At 42.4% G+C, this 24,261-nt stretch overlaps 1 protein-coding gene across 2 annotated transcripts in view; it reads right to left on the reverse strand.

The window, feature by feature from the left end:
• The window catches only part of LOC135978527 (TBC1 domain family member 5-like), a 54,949-nt gene that overhangs the window by 24,968 nt on the left and 5,720 nt on the right, over nt 1-24,261 (reverse strand). Inside the window, exons 2-3 of one of the 2 annotated variants that reach the window (XM_065579439.1) lie at nt 18,731-18,796; nt 8,020-8,183 (exon numbers count right to left, since the gene is read on the reverse strand). In XM_065579439.1, the coding sequence (XP_065435511.1) occupies nt 8,020-8,183; nt 18,731-18,796 (230 nt within the window). The remainder of the gene's footprint in view (nt 1-8,019; nt 8,184-18,730; nt 18,797-24,261) is intronic. The other variant, XM_065579440.1, reaches the window with a different exon arrangement.

A 24,261-nucleotide genomic window follows, 5' to 3' on the forward strand; every position in this document is an offset into this window, starting at 1 on the left:
AGCCCCATCTCCGCAGGCTGGGGGGCCAAAGCTGAAGCCTAAGGGCTTCAGCCACAGGCAGGGGGCCTGTAACCTGAGCCCTGATGCCCAGGGCTGAAGCCCTTAAGCTTGGGCCCCAGACGCCAGCAAGTCTAAGCCAGCCCTAGTGACCCCATTAAACTTTGGGGTCCTGACCCACAGTGAGAACCGCTGCTCTTTTCCATCACCACTGCTGCTGCTGGGTGGATGAAGGGCACCAGACTGCTTTTCATGTAACAGTTAAGCTGCTCCTGCTTGTGAGGAGATGGCCCCAGAGTCTTTCTTTCCTGCCAAGAGGGGGCCTTAAGCCAGGGGTGCTGGAACAATGTGTGCAGTGGAGGTGTTGAGAGCCATTGAACCAAACTGTAAACCCTGTATATGATGGAAACCACTTCAAGCCACGGGGTGTGGCAGCATCCCCAGCACCCCAAGTTCCAGCACCAATGCTTTCAGCTAAAAATTTAAATAGCACTTGTCTCTGAAGATAGTAACAGTGAACATATTTTCATCAGTCTTTGGATTTAGGAAATACATCACTTTCTCAGCACTTGTTTAACAGGAATTTTGCTGTCTTAGAGGAGTAGAGACCCTCAGCATGAGGAGTCTTGCTCCTGCTTGTCAAAGTGATTCAGTTGGAGGCAGTGAATCAAGTTAAGAATCAGTTTTGACCATGCCCTTTCCAAGCAAAGTCCAATGTATTGGTCATGACTCAGAACTTGAAAAATGTATGCAAGTTACACCCCTGTTTATCCCATAACAACCTTGCAACAGCAGCACATTCCCTTGAGCTGGACAAATAATGGATTTTTTTGGTTTGCTGGCATTTCCGGAAAAAAAAAAATGGAAAAAGCTTTAGTTTTAGGTCAAATCGAAAATGAGTGTTTTGGCAAATCAGAAAGTAAAAAAAATTTCAAGTCATGTTAAAACAAAACTTGGGTGGGCGGAGAGAATAACCCCCCTTACAACCTTTAGCCCAGGGGTTAGGGCACTCACCTGGGACGTGGGAGGCAATTCCCTCCTCTGCCTGACATGGGGAAAGGATTTGAACTTGAGTCTCCCACACTGCAGGAAGTGTCCTAGCTACTGAGTTATGGGATATTCTGGGGTGGGTCCGTCTCAGCCTCTCCTGTTGAAACTGCTACACTTTGTATTAAGAATAAAATAGTCATTAGAGCAGGAACTTGAACGTGGGTCTCCCACATACTATGTGAATGCCCTTAACCCACAGGTGGCGGCTGTAATAGCAGCAGCCAACCCACCACCTTTCAGAACGCAGATGCCTGGGCTGTGGTGGCCCCAACTGTGCTCTGCCTCTTCCTGTCCCTGCTCTGTCCCCCACAGGCCACCACCGCCTTCCCCTGTCTGAGTCCCTCCTCTCCTCCACACCTCTCCCCTGAGAGGCCGTCACTGCCTGCCGTGTCCCTCCTCCTGGACAAGGGGGCTTAGAGGAGAAGGGAGAGTGGGCGGGGAACATGGATGGGGCCATGGTCTGGGCACCAGGGGGAACTTCTGGCGCTCGGGCCAGCCTCCCCAAATGCGGGAGGCACGTGCCGACCATGCCTTAACCACTAGGGTAATAGAACCATTCTCATTGTCTTTCTCTGACTGAATGACTATTCACTGTCATTCACAGTGGCAATTAATTCATAATGGGTCTTGCACATCCCAGGTGAGTACCCTGATTACAGGACTAAAGGTTCTTGTATAAGGGAGGTCCTCCTCCACTCTTCCCAGCATTTTGTGAATCTAATCCTGTGTTTCTATCAAAATGCCTGAAGTCAAAACACAAAATTTCAAGTTGAGTTGAAATTAAATGTTTCATTTTGATATTTCTGAAACATTCTGATTTTCTCAGTTTGGCTCTAACTATTAAACTTGACATGAATTCACTAATTATTTTGGGTTGACAAACTGCATTTTTTACAAAAATTGCCCTGCTCTACCTAAATTATTGCAATTTCCTCACCATAGGGCATGTGTTTCTGCTTATATGTTTTCCTCCTCTCACACTTTTCTTAGCAAAGACCTTTGAGGGTGGGAAATGGGTTTTTCTGGTGTCCATAAAATGAGTAATGGCTGATGTTTAAATACATCAAAACCATTTTTAAAAAATGACTGATGTATGACTAAGTGCCCACAAGAGTCGCTTTCCATAAAAAATTCTTGGACATAATCCATAATATAACTAGGATTGGCAAAATGTACAAAATATCAAACAGTAATACAACTACCCATCTACCAAAAAGGTACTAGATCAGCCACAATATAGTAAATACATTCAATAATAAAGTGAACCCAATATGTTTTCAAGTCCTTTGCTTCTTTTCCCTCCCAAAACAGTTCTCAATGAAGCAGCTATAAATTACTGGCCCGAGAGTAATTTACTTAATCTACTTTGGGACACTGGGCTGCACTATTTGTTCCCACACCCCATTAGGATAACTAAGCATAATAAAATATGTGAGGAAATACAAACAAATGATCATCCTTAGCAATCAAGAGCAAATTTAAATAAAACTTTTCTGTTACTAGCTGACCTGAAATAAAACACTTTTATGTTCCATAACAAGGCAGTCAAAAAGCTGAATACGAGGAAATAGGTTTTAGTGGTCTGAAGTACATACATTTTTTTTAGTTCTGAGGCACTACAGTGTAAAGCATATGACGTAATTTAAAGAACCCTTAGGAAAATTTGTGCTCTGCTTTCACTGCCATGTTATGAATTTACTGGTGATTCTGAGACATTTTCATAAACGGACCATAACACAGAGACTACAAATTTATTCCTTTGAAACATTCCCTCCCCTCAATCTTTCTTCAAGTCATCCAGTGAAAATAAGAAAAGAAAATACAAAGTAATAACAGAAGTGTTGGGAAAATCAATTACTCAGAAAATGTATAATGGGATTCTCAAGGGACTCTAACCAAGCATGAGGGGTATCATAGAAAATTCTTCTACATCTAGTATTACAGTATAAAAGAGGCATTAGTCTTAAACTCCATTTACACACAAGAGATTAAGCATGATAGCCAGACCACAAGCTGTAGACATAATTGGCTCAAATTTAGATCCTGTTAAATTATACCCATAAAATATATACATTTATACATTACTTAAAATGTATTTTTGTAGGGATTTTAATGTGTTTTGTTTTACTTCATCTCAGGCAGGCAGGGAGAGAGATGTAAGGTTTCCATTCTGTCCTTTAACTCAACCCACTGTGCCTCAAGCAGTGCCCAGGAGTTAATGTTTCTTGCATTCCTGGGCCCTGATTCTGCAAGCTGTTCTGCACGTGGGGCTCTCTGTGGATGCAGGGAGTCTGCCTGCACAGAGCAAAGTAGACAAGAGCAGTTCAAGTGGAGCTTATTCTTGGAACTGGAAAAACACTCTTAAGGTATGTCTATACTGGCAGAGTTACAGCACCGCTCAGAGAACGCTGAAGGGAAACCGCTGTTGTGTGTTCACACAGCTGCCTGCGCAATAGCGTGTTCACACTTGCGGCACTTGCAGCAGTGCACTCTGGGCAGCTATCCCTCTTCCTCTTCTGCCACTAAGAGTTGTGGGAAGGCAGAGGGAGTTGCAGGGCATCCTGGATCCTGTCCCGATGCCCCGTGATGCATTGCTTCGCATCCCAGCAATCCCTGTGCTTCCATCCACTTTTGGCGCCATCTTTCAATGGTTTGTGAACTGCATGCTCTGCCTCTTTGTCCTGCAGGAATGGATCCCGCACTGTTGATCAATATGCTGCTCACTCTGACTAATACGTCATGAGTGGCAGTGAAGTTATTCCTTAAATTACAAAGGCAAGAGGAGTTCGACATTGATCTCGCCATGCATAGTAGCTACGACATGAGATTGCTTGTGTCATTCATGGAGATCACAGTGGAAGGCCACAGTGGAAGGCCACTTTTGGGCTCGGGAAACAAGCACTGAGTTGTGGGATCACATCATCATGCACGTCTGGGATGACGAGCAGTGGCTATAGAACCTTCGGATGAGGAAAGCCACATTCATGGGACTGTGTGATGAGGTCACCCCAGCCCTGCGACGCAACACGAGAATGAGAGCTGCCCTGTTGTTGGAGAAGCGTGTGGCGATTGCACTGTGGAACCTGGCTACTCCAGACTGCTACCGATCCGTTGCTAATGAGTTCGGAATGGGTTGACGGAAGTATGCAGGGCCATTAATCGCATCCTGCTCCAAACACTGGCCTGTTCAGGAAGTTGCAAGCAGGGACTTTCTTCCCGGACCAGAAGATCACTGTATGGGAAGTTGAAGTGCCCATTGTGATCCTGAGAGACCCTGCCTACCCCTTAATGCCGTGGCTTATGAAGCCATACATGGGGCACCTTGACAGCTGCAAGGAACGGTTCAACAGCAGGCTGAGCAAGGGCAAAATGGCTGTTGAGTGTGCTTTTGGCCGTTTAAAGGCCCGCTGGCACTGCCTATATGGGAGGCTGGACCTGGCCGATGACAATATTCCTATGCTTATAGCCACATGCTGTATGCTCCATAATATTTGTGAAGGGAAGGGTGAAAGCTTCACTCAGGGCTGGACCGCTGAGGCTCAGTGCCTGGAGACTGAATTTGAACAGCCAGAGACCAAGGCATTAGAGGGGCACAGCGCGAGGCCATAAGGATCAGGGATGCTTTGAGGCAGCAATTTGAAGCTGAAAGCCACTAATATTTGTTGTTATGCTCGGGAGTGCAGCGCTTGTAATGCTAGGAGGTGATTGTGATTGGTGCAGACGATGTACTATGAAGGTGTAAGAAAATTGCCTGTTGCTTTGCAGGGCCCTTTTTGCTTTCAATTAATGGAATAAAAGATTGCTTTCAAACCAAAACAATTATTTTATTAAAAAACAACAACCGGAGGGGAGAGAGAAACAAAAAAAGCACATCAGCACTGAGGGGGATAGGGGAAGGGAGGGTCCCAGGAGGTGGCGGGGTCTCGGGATGATTAAAGATTTGTGTATGTCCAGGTATCATATCCAAGCTTCTCCTCTGGAGTCCAGTGCAGCGGGTACTGTACTTCAGCAGGGCTAAACTGCAGAGGGATGGGTGTTGAGTGCAGTGGGTACCAGGAGTCTGCAGGGCTGGACTGTGACAAGGCAGGAGTGGAATGCAGTGGGTACAGACTGGAGCCAGGAGGTTGATAAGAGTCTGTTGTTGGTGTCTGGGGAGCGCATGGGAAAGAGTTTTGTGACAGCGGCTGCAGGGGAGGGCGGGCGCGGAGCTGCTCGGTTTGCAGTGCTAGTAGTGCCTGGAGCGCATCCACTTGGTGCTCCATAATGTTTAAGAGCCGCTCCGTGGCGTCTTTCTGGTGTTCCACGTTCTCCGTTTGGTCCCTCTTCTAATTGTTCCGCCACTCCTTCAATTCCTGCTTCTTGGCTGCGGAGTGCATCATGACATCATGTAGAAAGTCCTCTTTAGTTCTTTGTGCCTGCTTTCTAATTCTGCATAGCCGTTCAGCCGGCGATAACAAAGAGGGAGACTGGGCTCCCAAAATCATATCTGTGAAGCCAAAATGCAACATTTTACAGAAGCAATATTGTTTGCAACACACGGACCACTGATTCAGTGATTTAAAACACAGCCATTGTTCACATACCTGTCACTAACTGGCTGACTCCTGGCAAGCACACATGAGCCACAAGATCCCCAAGATGGTGAATAACCGCAGGGGCAGGGGAAATCAGTGTTCCAGGACCGTACTGTACACTGGGCATGTGGCTCTTGGGGAGAGCCAGCGCTGTAGGGGTGGCCTTATAGTCATTACTGTACCCACATTTTCCACAGGCTGTGTTCATAATGGAAGATATCTCGCTGCTGAGGGTGAGCAGGGAATCAAGGGAGGGTCTTCTCCAAGCCTGAATCTTCCGCCCTGGCCCTTATGTGGTTCCACTGTGTGCAGCAATGGTGCCCCCCCAACCCCTGTGATGGCAGAGAGGAGCGGGAAAGTTACCTTTAATGGGGCAAAAAACAAAGCAGTTCCACTTACCAGGGGCCTCCACTCCTGTTTGTGCTTCGCCAAGCTCTGCCAGCTGTGACTGGCTAGCCTCCTCTGGGGTAGAGAAGAGCTCCTTGCTGCATGCTTCTCTGACCTCCGAGTCGTCCTCTGCCTCTGGGTCCCCCACCCCCTCCACATCCTTGTCCAAGATTTCTTCCTCCTGGCTCGGTCCACTCTTGACTGGCACGCGAGCCACTGAAGTCTCCACTGGTAGGCGTTCCGTAGCTCCTTCACTTTGACCCTGCACTGCAGTGTGTCCCGGTCATGGCCCCTTTCTGTCATGCATTGTGAAATCTGTCTGTTGGTATCATAATTCCTACGGCTAGAGCGCAGCTGGGATTGGACAGCTACCTCTCCCCAAATGCTGATGAGGTCCAGCAGCTCAGCATTGCTCCAAGCGGGGGATTGCCTGGTGCGTGGAGCAAGCATGGTTACCTGGAAAGATGCTCTGAGACCACTGCATGCATCAACGAACAAACAGGAAGGGGACTTTCAAAATTTCAAAGGATTTTAAGGGGTGGGGCTCACAGCTGGTCACCTGAGGGCAGGTCAGTAGAGTTCAAAGCGATGACCAGAGAGGAGAGAACAGGCATTGTGGGACACCTCTTGGAGGCCAATCGCAGCACTGTAATCGACCAGGGTGTCTACGCTGGTGCAGAAAACTGTACACCTCTTGTCTCTTAGTTTTTGTGCACTAAGTGGCTTGGCAGTGTGTACACCTCAGGAGTTACAACGCAGAAAACTGCTTTACTGTGCAGAAACTTGCCAGTGTAGACAAGGCCTTATATACTTGTGTCTTTAGGCACCCCAATAAAATGAAAAAGCAAATAACTCCCACTCCAGTATCTTCATTATTCCCAGTATATTGTTTGAACACAGCTGAGTAAAAAGCAGAATGGACACGTTTTCTTCATTTCAAAAACAAGTAAGCAAGGTCTTAAATTTAAAAATATAATAATTAAAAAAAACCTTTTCTAGTAAGGCAGCAAATTTTAAATACCAAACAGAAAAATCTATATTATTTGTAATCTTAGGGTTAAAACTTTAAAGTTATGACATTCACAGTTAACGTTTCCATTCTGTCTTTACCTTATCATTGTGCGTTTGTATTTCTGGGATCTCTGAATATTGAAAGTTTTGGTATAGTACAGAAATTTTGCTATTACAGTTACTTGGTGAAATTAACAGGAAATTCTATCAACAAATTTGTAAAAACACAGAAAATGTACATTTTGCCTCCATTTTTGAGCCAAAAACTCTAGTTTATCATTACATAAATATCTCTAATAATCAGAAAGATTATGTGAGGCTGATGGCTGAAGAAAATGTTTTTTTAAGTTTAAATTAATTAATTTTTATTTCAGTGAAGGAGCTTGCTCCCATAACATATAAGATTAATCAAACTAGATCTCCTTTAAGCTCTTTAGTAAGGTGGTAAGTTCTTACACAGCACCTACTACATCAACAGATTTCCTTAGATGAAAGCAACAAGTTTTTTAAATAAGAATTTCTTGTGGCTCAAGAAAGTGGATGCTTGGAGATATAACTGTCATTGTAGGATACAGATGTGACAGACATTGCGGGAAACCTCTAATATATTAGGGAATTTGAGGGGCACCAGATGGATACATTTGGATCTGATGATTATAAAGTCCGTCTCTGAACTAGTTATTAGTTTCGGGCCCACCCCGGAAGTCTAATGAAAGAAATGAACTTGCAGGAGTCTCACCTCTGATCTGGCCCACGAGAGACTTTCAGGGGCTTCAGAAGATAAAGTAGGGTTGTGGGATTGAGTGTAGAGAGCAGATGCTATTTAGCAAAAAATATTTTACAAATATCTTCAGTGATTTCTGTTTTGTCATTAATTTCTGCTTGGGAATATTTTCAAAGGCAAACAATTAATAAGAAAAAATATCAATTCCAATAAGTGAAACAATGTGTCATGGAAAAAAAACAAACCCAAACCAGCTCACAATGTTCAGGAACTTACAGACTCTTTTCTGCCCATAGTTTTGCTGTGGGAACGAGAACGGGAGATGGTACTGAAAAAGAAATCTTTCTTGGATGCAGACAAAGGAGGAGATCCTGTGTATTCACGTCCTGCAGACAAGCTCTCTATGCTTGGAGATGAACTGACATTTTTTGAACTTTGGCCTGTAAAACAAGCACAGAGCAACAAATCATTAAATCAGTGGAAAAGTGCTCTATCAAGTACTTCGTGTCTCAGGCTATGTCTACACTACTGCGGTAAGTCGATCGACGTACTTTAGGTCAAGTTACCGCGGGGTCTACACTCTGGGGGGTCAAATGGAGATTACTCTTCTCTTCGGGGGTAGAGTACAGGGATCGACAGGAGAGTGATCTGCAGTTGATTTGGCGGGTCTTTACAAGACCCGCTAAATCGACCGCTGGTGGATTGATCTCAGAGCATTGATCCCTGCCGTAGTGTAGACCTGCCCCCACGTGTTGCTCACTGAGATTCATAAGCAGATCAACACAGAATGAGATTTTGCAAAATTAAAGTGTGTCTGTATGCATTGTGACACATGGAGAACTACTCTGACATACAGGCCTCCGTATATTTCTAATGAGAGGGCACAGAAAAACAATAACAAATCTTAATAAGTACATATGATACCTAGTGGTACCTTAGTAATCTGTATGACACATATAATTAATATGAGAAGATTGATGTGAAGCCTTCAGTCTTGCACACAATATGTGGTGGGGGAAAAGGGATGGAAATGGAAAAGAATTTTTTGTTTAATGAAGTCATATATATAAGGTTGTGAAGAAAGACTTTTATGATGTTCTATTTTCTACTTTTCTTCCATCATTGGGAGTTGTTCTGAATGACTATAGCTCAAGTACTAGGATTGAGAATTAAGAGTCCCTAAGAAAGGAACTAAGATGTAAATATTTTAATAGATGCAAATCAGTTTAATCTTCCTGCACCAATGAGAAACAAACAGGGAATATGGTTGATTTCACTTTGAGAAGTTACACCAAATTCATAGGAATCAGTTCCAACTCAAAGATTTTCCTTTATAAATGTTACTATCATTTGTTTCAACATGTCCAGAGAAATCCATACTAACTTGCATTAAGTTATTAGGGTTGCTAAATAAGTATAAAAAGAAAGTTAATTCTCCCTTCTGATCCGCTAGCCGCCAACTGTATTTTCCATCATAGCGATGCAGAGCTAACACATACATTTTTTAAATTCTGACTGTATCTTCCTATATGCCTGTGCAGCATCAAGTACACCAGGCAGTGCCTCAATACATAATTAAAATAAAATAAAATAAAATAAAATAAATTGAATTCACAATATTATGGAAAGGTTGAGCATATAAGTTCCTGGCTCTTCAACAGGTAATAAAATTTGAAATATAAATATAGGGCTCGTCACCTGTTACACGCTATCATTCATTAGGCGTTTAAAGCCTATGGATATGTCTACACTGCAGTTAGACACCCGCGGCTGACCCGTGCCAGCTGACTTAGGCTCCTGGGGTTTCGATTGCAGTGCTGTTTAATTGCAGTGTAGACTTCCAGGCTCGGGCTGGAGCCTGGGCTCTAGGACCCTGAGAGGTGGGAGGGTCCCAGAGCTTGGGCTGCAGCCCAAGCCCGGAAAGCTACATTGCCATTAAATAGCCTCACAGCCCATGCCCCACACACCCAAATCAGCTGGCATGGGCCAGCACGGGTTTTTAATTGCAGTGTAAACATACCCTACGTCTTACTCTGCCCATTTTCTCTGAAGCATAATTTAGAAACATGCACATCAGAATATTGAAAGAAAGCTCAGAATACACCCCATGGACTTATACTCTGCCTCATAACAGCTGATCTAATCAACGTTCTCAACAGCTGAGCTGAAGCATTTTGAAGATAAGGAGATGCGAGTTCCAAAAAGGAAATATTTGTTTCCACTGAACATTATGTAAAAAAATAGTTTATTTTCACTTGCCTAATGTTTGCATGGCACTATGGCACGTGGAGCTACACTTCTCCAAGTCGTATGGATTTTTTGTTTAGTGCAGTGGGGAAAAAAATTTCAAGGTCCCTGAGTTCACAACAGGTAAGGTATTCAGGGAGCTAAGACAACTTTCACCTCCACTGCTGCGGTTGATAAAGATGAAATATGACAGTGGTTTTGAAAGAAGAACAACACCTACAAATAATAATATAGAGAATGTAGATCAAGAGCTTCTCTTCTCCCTGTCTCAGATCACTCAAGAACAAGGAGACATTCAATGACTTTGACAAGTAGCAAATTCAAACCTGAAAAGGAAAAACTATTCACACAGTGCATAATTGCCACATGATGATGTTTAGGCCAAGAACTTAACCAGGAAGGAAATCTAGAGTTATTACAGTTAATGCTAATCACATCTAGGAAGAAATATAAAAATGCTTCAGGGCTTAAGCCTCTCTACAACGATCAGAGATTAGGATGAGGCCTTCATAGGGGGCAGTTTACTGTGGGGTTTCTTGCACCTTCCTTTGAAGCATCTGGTTCTGGCCACTATCAGAGAGAAGATACAGCATTAGATGGCCCACGGATCTGATGCAAAATGACAATTCCTATATTACCAACAAAGTTAGCCTTGGCAAGAAACAAAAACGTTTATTTAGGTCAACAGGGTTGCTTTTAATATTGTTTATTTAAAATATTAATTTAATAGCCCCATAACAAAATCAATTAATATTCCAGTTTTCATTAAGTGATGTACTGTCACTAGGGTTGCAAAGATGAACTGGGATGGAGGATAAAAGCGGAGCTAGGATTTTTAAAAAAGCTTTTTTAAAGGTGTATATGGGAAAGTAGATCTAGTATAGGGGCACAAAATCCTAATTTGAAAGGAAAGTTAAATACTATTGCAGTGAAAAAAGTTATAAAATGCCACGAGAAATTATGGACCAGCCTTCTTTTTAGTCTTCTGTAATTATTTTCTCTCTCACTTCTCTTTTCTGATTTTGCTCCTTCTGTGAATCGATATATAATTAAGACCCTACTTGAATCACGGGATGATTGTCAAATAATTGCAGCTGAATTGCGGACAAGACATTGAAAATGGTGGAAAAGTAATAACAGACCTTTATTAATTGCAGTAATTTGGAAAAGCCAGAGAAAACCTATTTGCTGGAACAATATAAACATCCAAGTACGATGTTATGCCTGCTACTATTTTTTGATAACCAGACATTTTGCGGCATCTATATTACAGTCATTACTGCGAAGGGCTCCTTCCATCAGCCCCGGGTGGCTGGGGTCCTTCTGCTAGTGCTTGGCGGCTGGAAGCCCGTGTCCGGCACCTGGTTGACAAAATGGCGGTGGAATCCTAATATTGCGGGATCTGCAATTGCTGCAATATCGCAAATTAGGTAGGGCCTTATATTTGATTTCATGCATGCTTACGCCTGTGAATTCAGTGTACACTTTACAATGTGACCATCACATTGTATGGTCAGCTATTTTGACTGTGAATCCCTTTTGTTTTACTAACCTCTATGACACCAAAAATCATTCACACAAAGGAAGTGACCCGCACGCACAGGTATAAAGTTACTCACTGGTTTTCTGGTAAATCTCCTTACAATCTGCCCTTGGTTTTACTAAAGCTTATTGCTGCTTCAGCCTTTCATGCCAATTTCACTCTTGCATATGCTATATATAATTCCATTCAGCTGCTAGCATGGTCTGTATTTTGTAATGGTTGTTGCTTAAACTATTCTGAAAATTTAACAACCCCCTATCTGTGTTAAATCACATTCCTCCCTCCAATATGGACTGCAGTTTTACTCCTCGAAATGTGTTTCCATAATAAATCCACACCACACAACAGAGATAAAACAATAGAAAACTACAATAGAAAACAAAGTTAGAAAAGGCTGCAGAAAGAGAGATTAAGATACCAAAAAGTCACATGAAACATTAACACCACAGATTAATCAAAATTAGAAGACTAGGGAACACAAATCTACTTTTTGTTTTTATATATATTTAGAAAATACATTAGCACTGTCCATTGTCATCTAAGGCCTCAATCCTAGAATGAGGTCCACCCAGGCAAAGTCTCCTAGACATCCAAGAGACTCTGGTTGGCTGGGCCCCATTGTAGAGTTCTCAATAGCATTCTGGTACTTGCAATATGTACTGCACATAATACTGGGTTTAATTTTTTGATAAAAATTATAGCTTTTCTTAAAGAAAAAGTATAAACCCAAACAAACATGTGATCTTGGGAAGACGTTTCAAATGAAAACACTTTAAAAACAAACAACTGGATACATTGAAATCTTGTCTGAAGAACTGGCCAGGACACAGAAGTAAATAAGACATCACACACTGCAGAATCAGATGGTGGGTAATTGAGCAGAATGCAGGGAGGATTGATTTGAATGTTCAACAAGCTTCCTGGGGGGTAGAAAAGGTGATGAATAAACCTTTTCCCACTTTTCCCCAAATTCCCTTTAATCTCCTTTTGCGTTCCTCTCCCTCATTCCCCGGCAAGTCTGCCTCCTTCTCTCTACATTTCCCTGCATTGACCTCACCCTGCCTTCTGTCTCTCAGAGCTTTCTGTCCCATCCTCTAACACATTCCCCCTCCCTGATGCACCCACAGTTTCTCATTCCCTTCTCAACCTTTACATGGTCACTAAGCAGCCACCATCTTTCCTGAAGGCAACCTGGCTTCAGCACCATTGGAAAGTGTGGGTGATGGTGGCCATCTTTGCTGTGGGCATTCTCATTTCACCTGAAAATGCCGTAAGGAATGGCAGATATCATTGTGAGGGAAACCCAAGGCTTCAGTCCCATAAACTGAAATGGGAGATGGTGGCCATTTCTGAAATCGGCAAAATTTCAACAGAGTGAAAGCAGAAATCATAAAATTACAAGAACCTTTAAAAAGGGTCATATTCCTCACCATTCGACAAAGCTGCTATTTTTCTAGCTGCTTTACTGAAACAAGAGAGGCTTCAGGTAGCATGCTGAAAGTTGCACATTAAAATGTAATTGTCTAAATAAATGAATGAATACACTGAACGCCTGATATTGATCTTCTACAGTAGAAAACAATGTTCAGTGTGGTTCTGAAATGATGACAAGAGTATAAACCAAAGCAGGGCTAAAAAAAACAAGGTTCAGGATAAAACATGAAACCATCGTCATGGAAAACACTGCTAAGGCACAACACAATTCAAGATGACTCCTGCACTTTTCTATTCACAATCACCACTTTTGGCCTCATGCTCTGAAACATCATCTGAATTATTTTATAAATGCTCCAATATGTACATTGTATTTTATGACTAAATAACAAACAGAGCTGAGCCTGACTCACTAGGCTTGGATTTGAAATTTAGTTTGAATTCAAACTTCCTGAAATTTCAGCTATTTTTTTAAATCCCATATTTGATATTCTAGTTGGAATCATTATGAATGTAGGAGATGGTGGTTGAAGATCTTCGACAAAAGATAATTGGTCTAATTTTTCTCAATATTTTTTGCTTATGAATGTTCTCCCTAGCAATTTAGTTTATAAAGTGGCCTGTGACGCTCTCTTGGGTAATATACACATTTAAAAAAAAAGCCACATTGATACAAAAAAATTTAATACAGTGACAACTAAAAGGAGTCAACAGCTTTCACTCAGACTAACCTTCAAGCTCCTAAGCCATGTCCCTCAGGAAAGAACTGAAAGAAACGGATAGGCTTTGCAGTCAGCTAACTTTGGCTTTGTTGGGAGAAATGAGTTCCTGAGACAAGGGCCACACAGTGAAAGTGCTCTGTCTCCATCCCTTAATGGTTTAAATCTTGAAGCTTTAGATAATAGCAGCAGCAACAATAATCAATCACCTCTGCTAATTTCAGCTCTAGGGAAGGGACATGAGGAAAGAGGCAATCTCCAAGGTAGCCAGGATTTATAGTAAATGACGTAGAGCAGTATAGATCAAATTAGCACCTTGAATTAGACTTGTAAACACTCTGGGATCCAGTGCAGATGGAGCACTGCTGTAATATGCTCCATGTGAAAACCACCGCTAAACAAGTTGGAAGCCACTTTCTACTTACGTTAATAGAAGTTTCATGTCACAGTAAACTAATCTGGAGGTGACAAAATTAGGAAGGGTCAGTGCCCAAAGGAAAAGTCCCAACCTCCTTTAATAATGAACATGAATAAAAACAATATTGGATACTACTGCTCTTTGAACGTCCAAAGTAGATAGTATCTAGTGGGCCCCGAGACTGAACTTGTTAACAAAAGCTAAATGCCGCGTCAACTGAGAAGGTAGGTATCTACCTATTGTATCTTCCTGGTATTTGCCCCACACAACCAGCATAACCTCCCATATTGCAAGGATTCAGTTTCAGCAGCTAGCCCTTATCTGAACAATTTTACCACAGCAGCATTATGTACACACTGAAAGGAACGTGGATAGTACGGACCCCAGTGTATCTCATATGAGAAAGTCCTGAGGCAGAATTACCCCAGACTAAGACTTGGACCCTCTCAGAGAAAGAAAGAATGGAGCAACTTGCATTGTTCCATCCATACCTGTCAGGGTGCAGTGGTGGAAGTATAAGACGCTTCAGGTCATTTCTGAATACAGCCCAAGTTGTTGGTGTTGATTGAGAAATAAATCTTAGAGAGTTTATGTCCTACCTACCTTATATACCACTTCTTTTTCTAACCCATCACAATGGTTGACAGCAACTTTTCAGAATTTCGTACAACATTTTTATAGTTACGATGTAATCTGAAGGGTATATTTCATGGATCTCAAGTCATGGCTGGGAAATATAAATGCTAAAAATAAGAATAACTTATTGGGTGCGGAGTATGAAATCAAAGATAGAATGAGAAGAAAAATTTAAAAAATACATAACATATAAAGGGTAAGCTAAATATGCTATTTTCCCCTTGAATAAGTGATGATTAGATAACTTCCATATTTGTTCAGGATAATTGAAACAAAGAACAATGTGAAAAAATGATAGATCTTATATTACATCTGATGTCATTACATACTTTTGTGTTCAACCTGTTAACTACATTAGTGAACACTGTGGGCCAGCAGATGACGTAGCAATAGGTTCACAGATACCATCAATATACGCAGAAATAGATATACAGTACTCGGAACACATCACAGCATCATGCATGCAAATAACAATACCACAGTTTCAATCAAACCCACAAAATGGAAAAGGTGAGTTGTAAAAGTGAAAGTATTTTTGCATGTTCTCACAGGACTAACCCCCAAAAATATAAATCACACAGGAAATGGAAAAGGGCAGCAAACTGTCCTTTTGGTAAATAGCAGGCCATCAGACAGATCGCACAAAAAAAGGCTCACAGTTTACAGAAAAGATTAAAATAAATCAATACTTATAAATGACCTGCATAGCCTGGTACTAGAAAAACTATCTATAACACGGAACTCAGTGGACTGTACAACAATACTGATCTACACAGGAATTACTTACATGAGATCAAGAGATTTGAACAATTTAACACTTACTGAATACAAATGGATAACCAAATGACAACTAGAAAAAATTACATGGAATGCTATGAAAGCTAAAATATAGAAAGCGCTAAACAGAAGAAATGATGAGCATAAATATATATCTATATTTTTCAGACATAAGTGATCGCTAAAATGGACACTAGACTATGAAAAAAGAACTTGCACATAAATTTGAGAAAACCTAAGGAAAATAATCACCATTGACCTTTGTGTCTACTCCATTCCTGTGGGCACTACTGTGATTCCGACAATTATTGGGAGGATCAAGAGCTACATATCAAGAATCAAAAAGGAGTGGCAAAATATAATTAATTAAAACAGGAATGACCAATGACAAGAAAGGCTGCCAAATCTAAAATTAGAGAAAACAAATCAAAGACAAGTCAAACCAGCCCTATATGCTTTGACTAACAAACAGGACCCATTTAAATAGCAAACTCCAACGCTGTCAGTCTAAAATTTGGCCGAGTTGCAGCTTCCTTGAGACCTTGCATTGTGGAAATCACAAAGTCTTACCATAATGCTTGTGTCAACTTTTTCAGATTTATTCCACCTGTGTCCATTTTTGAAAACCTAAGAACCTTCATTTTATGTTGGAAGAACACATTTGAGCATTGCCTGCATGGCACAGGTTTCAGGACCTCAGCAGAGTAAATACAAAATAACAGCTGGGACTTTGTAGCATGTCCCACTGATTCACCACACTTACCAACTAATGGCATAGTACACTCACTCTACAGAATGGCTAACCACAATGAGGACATCTAAGGAAGCATATAATTTTGGAAAATCAAGTAGAATCAAAACAAATAAATAAGGAACAGAACCCCTACCTCGAATGTGCCACCACAATGTGTAAGAAGGCGACAAACAGAACTATATATAGTAACGAGACAACGCGGCTAGCTAAATACAGCCCATTCTTCTCTAGTACTTCAACTAGCAACCTTGGAACATCACTGAATCACAACAACCCTCTCCCCTCTGCTACTCAATCTAAGATCAATACACTCCATCCTCATTAAAAGGAGCTCAAAACAGCATATTAATAGTCCAACCTTCTAGAATGGAAACATGCATGGGGGGGGGCTTCAATCTAGACACTGCGGACTTCAGAAAAGTCAAGGTAAAAACATTACAGGAATGTACAGAAGAAAAGAAAAAGCTATGCAGTACTAAACGTAAGACTAATCTGGGCACACTACCATACAGTATGTTTACTATGTATATACATGTGCATGGATGCAGAAATGGTTGCCTATTTGCTCACAGAGATTGAGGATGCCAAGTCAAAATGCAGAGAGTACTCCAGTTGGTACACCTTCCCCACGCTAGAAGAAGCAGTGCTTCCACAACACTGACTATTTGGCTACTGCTAAAGGCAGCTGATGTTCTGCCTGGTCCTGTGGTTACAAAGGCTCTGTTTCTGTACCCCTGGAAAAAGGCACAGATGCTGGGTTAGGAGAAGAAACTGAATTGTGTATCACAGTTGGCATTGTTGGCGAAAAGGCTGAGGTGGAGGCGTGCAGAGCCTTGAAGGCAAAAATGAGAGATTAAAATGAATGCGGTGTACAATGGGAAGCCAGGAGGAGGACTCAGAGAGGGGATAACAGACTGGTGAGCAGGGGAGAGAATATTAGTGACTGCATTTTGAAGGTATTGGTGATGATGACTCAGATATAAGTCAGGCTAAAGAGAAGGGGGTCATGATAATCAAAATTGGATAAGAAGAGTTATGAACATTTTAGTTTCAGGACAGAGGAAGTTTCTGATTTTCTATATATTCTGGAGGAAGTAGCAGCAAGATTTAGATACCGCCTGGATATGTGGGAAGAATAATAGTAAGGGGCTAAAGTTACACCTCTACCTCGATATAACGCTGTCCTCGGGAGCCAAAAAATCTTATCGGGTTATAGGTGAAACCGCATTATATTGAACTTGCTTTGATCCACCGGAGTGCGCAGTGCCCCCCCCCCCACCCGGGAGAACTGTTTTACCATGTTATATCCAAATTCGTGTTATATCGGGTCGCGTTTTATCGAGGTAGAGGTGTACTTTCCAGGCTGTGAGCCTGGAGGCAGTAACTTCAGTGGAGGATAGGGAAAGTGGAGAGGATTTAGGAAGAAAAAAAAACAGTTTGGTTTTAGCTTTACTAAGGGTGAGTTGTAGATGAGCCATACAGAAACAAACACTGGAGATCCATACTGAAATCAGGGACTGGGCAGGAGGAAAACAGATCAGCTTTGGAGAAGTTGATTTGTCAGTAGTGAGCATAAAGGTAATAGTTGAATCCAGGTTGGTTGAGGAGTCTGTCCAGGGATAAAGAATGGAGCAAGATAAGAATCAAGGAGAGAGCCCTCTGCAGTCCCATGAAAAGGGGAAGAGGATGATAAGCAAGTGAGGCCTATGCCATGAAAGCCAAAGTAGAACCGGATTTCAAGGAGAAGTGAAAAGTACTCAGATCTGCTAATCTATAATACGGCAGTTGCAGTAACCAGGCTGCACAGTACTGAAATTTGAAAAAGAATGATTTCTACAGGTGTTGTTTCTTATTAACTTGAATTTCTTTGCTAATTATTTTCAAAGTTCATGCAAACTACTGTACAATTCCCCTGTCTTTATCAAACTCTAAGTGGTATAAAATTTTTCAACTCAGTTTTTTTCAATTTATTTAAAACAATTTCACCTACAGATATCTATATCTTAATATTTCACATTCAGGCAGCTAAACCTTCTCTTTAAGTAAACTATAAAAGTGCATCTCCTGCTAATTACAGCAGGCTTCCAGTCCAAAATGCCTCAGTCGAAGATTATCATTGTGAATATATGCACCAAAAAAGACCACCTGAATATTAACAAAGTAACGTGTGAAATTAACTACAAAATACGAGATTAATCAGATTTTTAGCAAAGACAGAAGCTGGCACATAGTGAATGTAAATCAGTATCACAGCCACCCTCAGCATCATCATGTTAATGAATTTAAGGGAAACCTTTTTTCTTCTGAACAACAGTGCCACTCAGTGGATGGACAAGGACAGTGAGTTAATAAGCACTGGAAATGGAAACATCACAGATGAAATCAGTTGGGGGTTCCTTGACAGACCAATGATAATGCTGCAGGCAAAGAGATACTATGAGTTGCCATAGCAACTGTACCTTGGAGGGCTGTTAGATTCTGAGCAGGAACAGACATCTGTGCTTCGCTGCCTGTAACTACATCTCCTAGTAAATAAATAAAAACATCTTAGGATTTTTACAAGAACAAATACAATTTATTGAAATAAAGTCTTTTAACCTGTAGTTCATTGAACGATAGTGACACTAACTCCACACAAGAAACATGAACCAAGCAAAAACAGTACCTGAAAAATGTATAATAGAGTTGGCAAAAATTAATGGGCTGTTTGGCAAAGAAAGGTGGTTTTTTTTTAAATAAAGCAGGTATGCTGGAAAAAAAAACAATGTGTAAAGAGATTTTTTTATTTACATAAAGATGTGAACAAATTTGCACAGCTAAACATGATTTGCTTCTGGCTCTTCACGATAGTACAACTCTGATACTAATGCACAAAATAATATCAGAGAGTTGTGCTATTATTGTGAAGTGCTAGAAGCAAAATATGTTTAGTTGTGGAAATTTGTTTTAGGGCGCTGCTAAACTCACCCCTTTATGTTGCTGATTTTAATATGCGTTGTCTTAATCGCATATGAAATTGTGTTGTCAGTAATGCAGTACTAAAATCAACAAAAAAGTAACAGATTTGTTAGTCTGCAGTTTATTCTATTCATTACTATGTAGCTCTGCTTTGAGTAAGCACAGCTGCTCCCTTCTGCCCCAGAAACAACACACTTGTTTTCCAGACATAATCAGCAGGGAGTTAAAATATATAGTTAATTCAAATACACTGTGTTAAGTGGCATGTCATAATGTTATATTGATTACAAAGATCTTGTGTTACTACAACTACTTCAGAAATGTAAACATGCCAAATAAATAGTAGTCTGGACACTCCAATAGCTGAACATAATTTTGGTGGCATTTCTTTTTCATATTGGTCCTTTAATATGTGCTTGTGATAAAGTGGCATTCAAATCAAAAGCCTTTTTGAATCAAGGACCCCAAAGGAAAACTAAATTTTGTACTGTAGTTTAAATGATACAAAAATTAGGTACAGTCAATATCACAGAGACTAACTGAAGGAGAAACTCTTTTCTTCTATGAACACATCACCAGTTGGTAATTAAAGATTAAGGCTAGGTCTACAATGGGGGGGGGGGATCGATTTAAGATACGCAAATTCAGCTACATGAATAGCGTAGCTGAATTTGACGTATCTGATCCGACTTACCCCGCTGTGAGGATGGCGGCAAATCGACCGCCGCGGCTCCCCCGTCGACGGCGCTTACTCCTACCTGGGCTGGTGGAGTACGCGCGTCGATTCGGGGATCGATTGTCGTGTCCCGACGAGACGCGATAATTCGATCCCCGAGGGATCGATTTCTACCCGCCGATCCAGGCGGGTAGTGAAGACAAGCCCTAAGTGGCTTCTGAAAAAACAAGAAATCCTGTGACACACAAAGGGAAACAACTTAGCTAGTTTTTTTTCAGAGACATTTTCACCATCACATTTATTTTCCTTTTAGGATAACAAGCTCTACATACAGTACACTGAACTCAAGCTTTAAATTTAACCTCAGTGTCAATGAAGTGCTTCCTTCAGTAGGAACAGGACAATATTTTAATTCTTATGCTGTTGGCACGCTATCTTGCACAAGAAAGCAGTACTGATGCCCAATCTTTTCCTGTAATATAGGGTAGGCTGAGTAAGGTTAATTTAATATTAGCAGAATTTGATTTTTCAATTGGGTGGCACCCTCAGTGCGTTGGTACTCAGTTCAACTATTATTTGTAACATTACAGACTAATCTGGAATTTGCAGATTTGTAAGTGTATTCTTTTAGATCAGTCTACAGTTCTCCATTTACCTTATTTTATTGCATAGGCATTATCCTAACAAGAATTCAGCACATTACAAAAACTTTAAAATGAAGAACACCAATTATTGATCTTTTAAAAATCAGCTACTGATAAAAAATAAGCTCCCCTCATTATAAATTTAGTGTGAGCAACTTTAAAGATGGAAGAAGAAGTTACTTACCGCCTTGGGCAGTAACGATGGTTCTTCGAGTAGTGTCCCTATGAGTGCTCCGCTGTAGGTGTGTCTGCATCCCTGTGCTGCTGATTGAAGAACTTCAGTAGCAGTGTCCATTAGGCCCACGTGTGTGCTGTCTCTCCTTGTGCTGCGCCACAAGGCTATCCAGCACGCGCGGGCTAACTGTCCTCAGTTCCTTCTCTACCACAGAGTAATAGCGAGAACTCTGAAGCAGAGAGGAGGAGGGTGGGTTGTGGAACACCCATAGGAACACACATCTTGAAGCACCATCATTACTACACAAGGTAACCTTCTTCTTTGAGTAGTGTCCTAAGGGTGCTCCACTGTAGGTGACTCCTGAGCAGTATCCCCTTGCAGGGCTGGGACTTTGGAGTAGAGTTAGTACTGTGAAGCCAAAGATGGCATCAGAGGCAGAGTCCCCGGTGTTCTGCAAAGGTGTGGAATGACACATCGCCGCACTGCAGATCTCTGAAATGGGAACATTCTTGAGGAAGGTGACAGATGAGGAGATCAATCTCGTGAAATGTGTACGGATCGAATCTGGAGGGGCCATGTTATGAATTTGATAGCACTGCTTGATGCAATTCGAGACCCACTTGGAGAGTCTTTGGGCTGATATTGATGAGGCCTTAGATCTTTCCGCCATAGAGAGAAATAGTCAAAGGGACATCCTGAAGGCCTTTGTCCTGTCGTGGTAGAATGCAAGGGCTCGCCTAACATCTAGGGTATGCAATATGGCCTCCCTATTGTCTCGGTGAGGCTTGGGGTAGAAGGCGGGAAGGTGAATAGACTGACTCATGTGAAACGAGGTGGTCACCTCAGGGATGAACCTCGGATGCAGCCTGAGTTTAACCTTGTCAGAGAAGAATATTGTGTACGTGGGATGCGCCATCAGAGCTGCTATTTCCCCTTGCTGAGATAATTGCAACCAGAAAGACTGTTTTCATCGATGGGTATGCTAGCGAAGGGCAGGGCCTAGCGGCCCTTTCAACACTAGGTTTAGGTCCCACGAGGGGTGTGAAGTCGAGGGAAGAGATTTGTTATTCCCTTAAGTAACCTTTTAGTGGTCGGGTGCAAAAGTACGGAGTACCCCTCTACGGCCTGGTGAAATGCTGTAAAAGCTGCTAGGTGAACCCTGAAAGCACTCAGGGATAACCCCGATTTTTTAAGTGTCAGAGCATATTCCAGAATATGTGGAAGAGCCAGTGACACTGGAGAGATTTGTTGGGACGTGCACAAAATCTGGAACCTGGAACATTTCTGAAGGTAAGTGGGTAGTAGAACCTCTTGCACTTCCTTTGAGCATTAGCTCTATAGGTGCTGGAGCCACATAGAAGCCAGGCTTTAAGGTGGAGGATCCTCAAGTTGGGATGTTTGGTATTTGCCTTGCGCTGTGAGACAGTTTAAATGCATGCCCTATCCTATGATGTGTCTGGAGTAAGGAGTGACGAAGGTGGCACCAAAAGAAGGGGATCCCTTTGCATGCACTGGCCGGGTTCTTTCACCAGTCCAGGGAGTTCTTGATCATGGTGGACAATGACAGGTTTATCCAAGCTGTCCCTATTCAGCCTGTGAAGTCTGACGTGTGGAATCACCACCATGCCAGCTGCCATATGCTCCAAGAGCTGGAGGCAGATTGTGGCTGGCACTTGAGGGCTGCATTGAGCCATGTCTGTAAGTGATATCAGGGACAGAAATCTGTCCTGAGGTAGGAAGGCTTTGTCCTGTAGTGCATCTAGGTCGGCCCCTATGAATTCTAGGCATTGCACTGGTGTGAGGGTTGAATTCTGGGCATTCATCTGTAAGCCCAGTTCCATGAACGAGCGCATCATGCCCTCAGTGTCTTGATGAGCCTCCTGAAGCACCGAAGAGAGTAGTCTAGGTAAGGATAGATCATTATCCCTTGAGATTTTAAATATGTGGGCACCACTGAGGGAACTCTGAAAAATATTCTCAGGGCTAATGAAAGTCCGAAGGGAAGGACCCTGTATTGGTAATGGTTGTTTCACAGAGTGAACCTGAGGAAACAGCTATGAGCCAGTAGTACTGAGATGTGAAAATGGGCATTTTGTAGGTTGAGGGCTGAAAGCCAGTCTCCCTGTTCTGGTGAGGGAATGATCATTGATAGTGTGACCATCTGGAACTTCTGAGTTTTGACAAACTTGTTGAGAACTCTGAGGGCCAGGATGGGGCCTCCAACCTCCCTTCCTTCTGGGTACCAGAAAGTACAGACAGCAAACACCTTGCCTCATAGATGTTGAGGTACTGGTTCTATGGCCCCTAACTGCAGGAACTGATCTATTTCCTGCTGTAGTAGAGTTCCGTGAAAAGAGTCCCTGAAGAGGGACGGGGAAGAGTGTTGTAGAGGAGGCAGGGAGGTGAAGTGGATGAAATAACCAGATCTGATGATCTCTAGGACCCATCTGTCCAACTTGAGCTCCCAGCCACTGTGGAACGTTGCCAAATGGTGGCCAAATGGGTACATGGCTGCAGGTAGTAGTGGGGAGTGGTCTTGCAGTGCCTCGACCTGCCTGTCAAAAGTGATGCTTAGGGGCACATAGTTGGGTTGAGGACTGGGCACCTGAAAGCTTTCATTTTGAGAACTTTCCCTTTTTCTTCTGAGACTTAGTGCCATTGTGACGGGAATTGGGACAAATAAGGCCTCCGGTGGTACTGAGGGCTAAAAAGTCTCTTTTGCCCCAGTGTGTAGATTCCCAGTGCCCTGGAGAGTGGTCCTGGAATCCTTCAAGGTATGGAGAGAAGTGTTGGTCTTCTCAGCAAAGAGCTTCATCCCCTCAAAAGAGAGGTCGTCCACTGTGATCTGCACCTCCTTTGGGAATCCCGAGAGGTGGAGCCATGGGGCCCATCTCATCATCGTATCTGTGGAGATGATCTTGGCAGCCAGGTGGGCGGGGTCAAGGGACGATTACAAAGTTGTTCTTCTTGGATGATGGCACTGAAGGAATCCTGGAAGCTCTCCGACAGCTTATCAATAAAGTCATGTAATTTATGTACTCATACTTTACTAAGAGAGTCTGGTAGTTGGCAATTCGAAACTGTAAGGTAGCTGAGAAATACACCTTCCTACCAAAGAGATCAAGGTGTTTCCTGTCTTTGTCATAGGGTGTTGTCCTGGAGTCGTGCTGTCGGCCACGAGATTTCAGAGTCCACCACAATGGAATTGGGTGGTGGGTGAGTGAACAGGAACTCTGATTCCTTTGTGGGGACATAATATTTTTGTCTGCCCGCTTGCATGTTGGGGTCACCAAGGCTGGGGTTTGCCACACCATCTTAGCTCAGTCTAGGATGGCCTCATTGATTGGGAGGGCAATTTTGGAGGTAGATGAGGACTAGAGGATGTCAATAAGCTGGTGGTGTGTATCTTTAACTTCCTCCAATAGTATGCAGAGGACGTCCGCCACTCTCTTCGCCAGATCTAGGAACAAGCAGAAGTCATCTGCCATGGAAGGTGGCAATGGCATGACTGCTTTGTCCGGCGAAGAAGAGGATATG

This window comes from Chrysemys picta, unplaced genomic scaffold, assembly GCF_011386835.1.
Source record: "Chrysemys picta bellii isolate R12L10 unplaced genomic scaffold, ASM1138683v2 scaf297, whole genome shotgun sequence".
NCBI classification, from domain to species: Eukaryota; Metazoa; Chordata; order Testudines; family Emydidae; genus Chrysemys; species Chrysemys picta.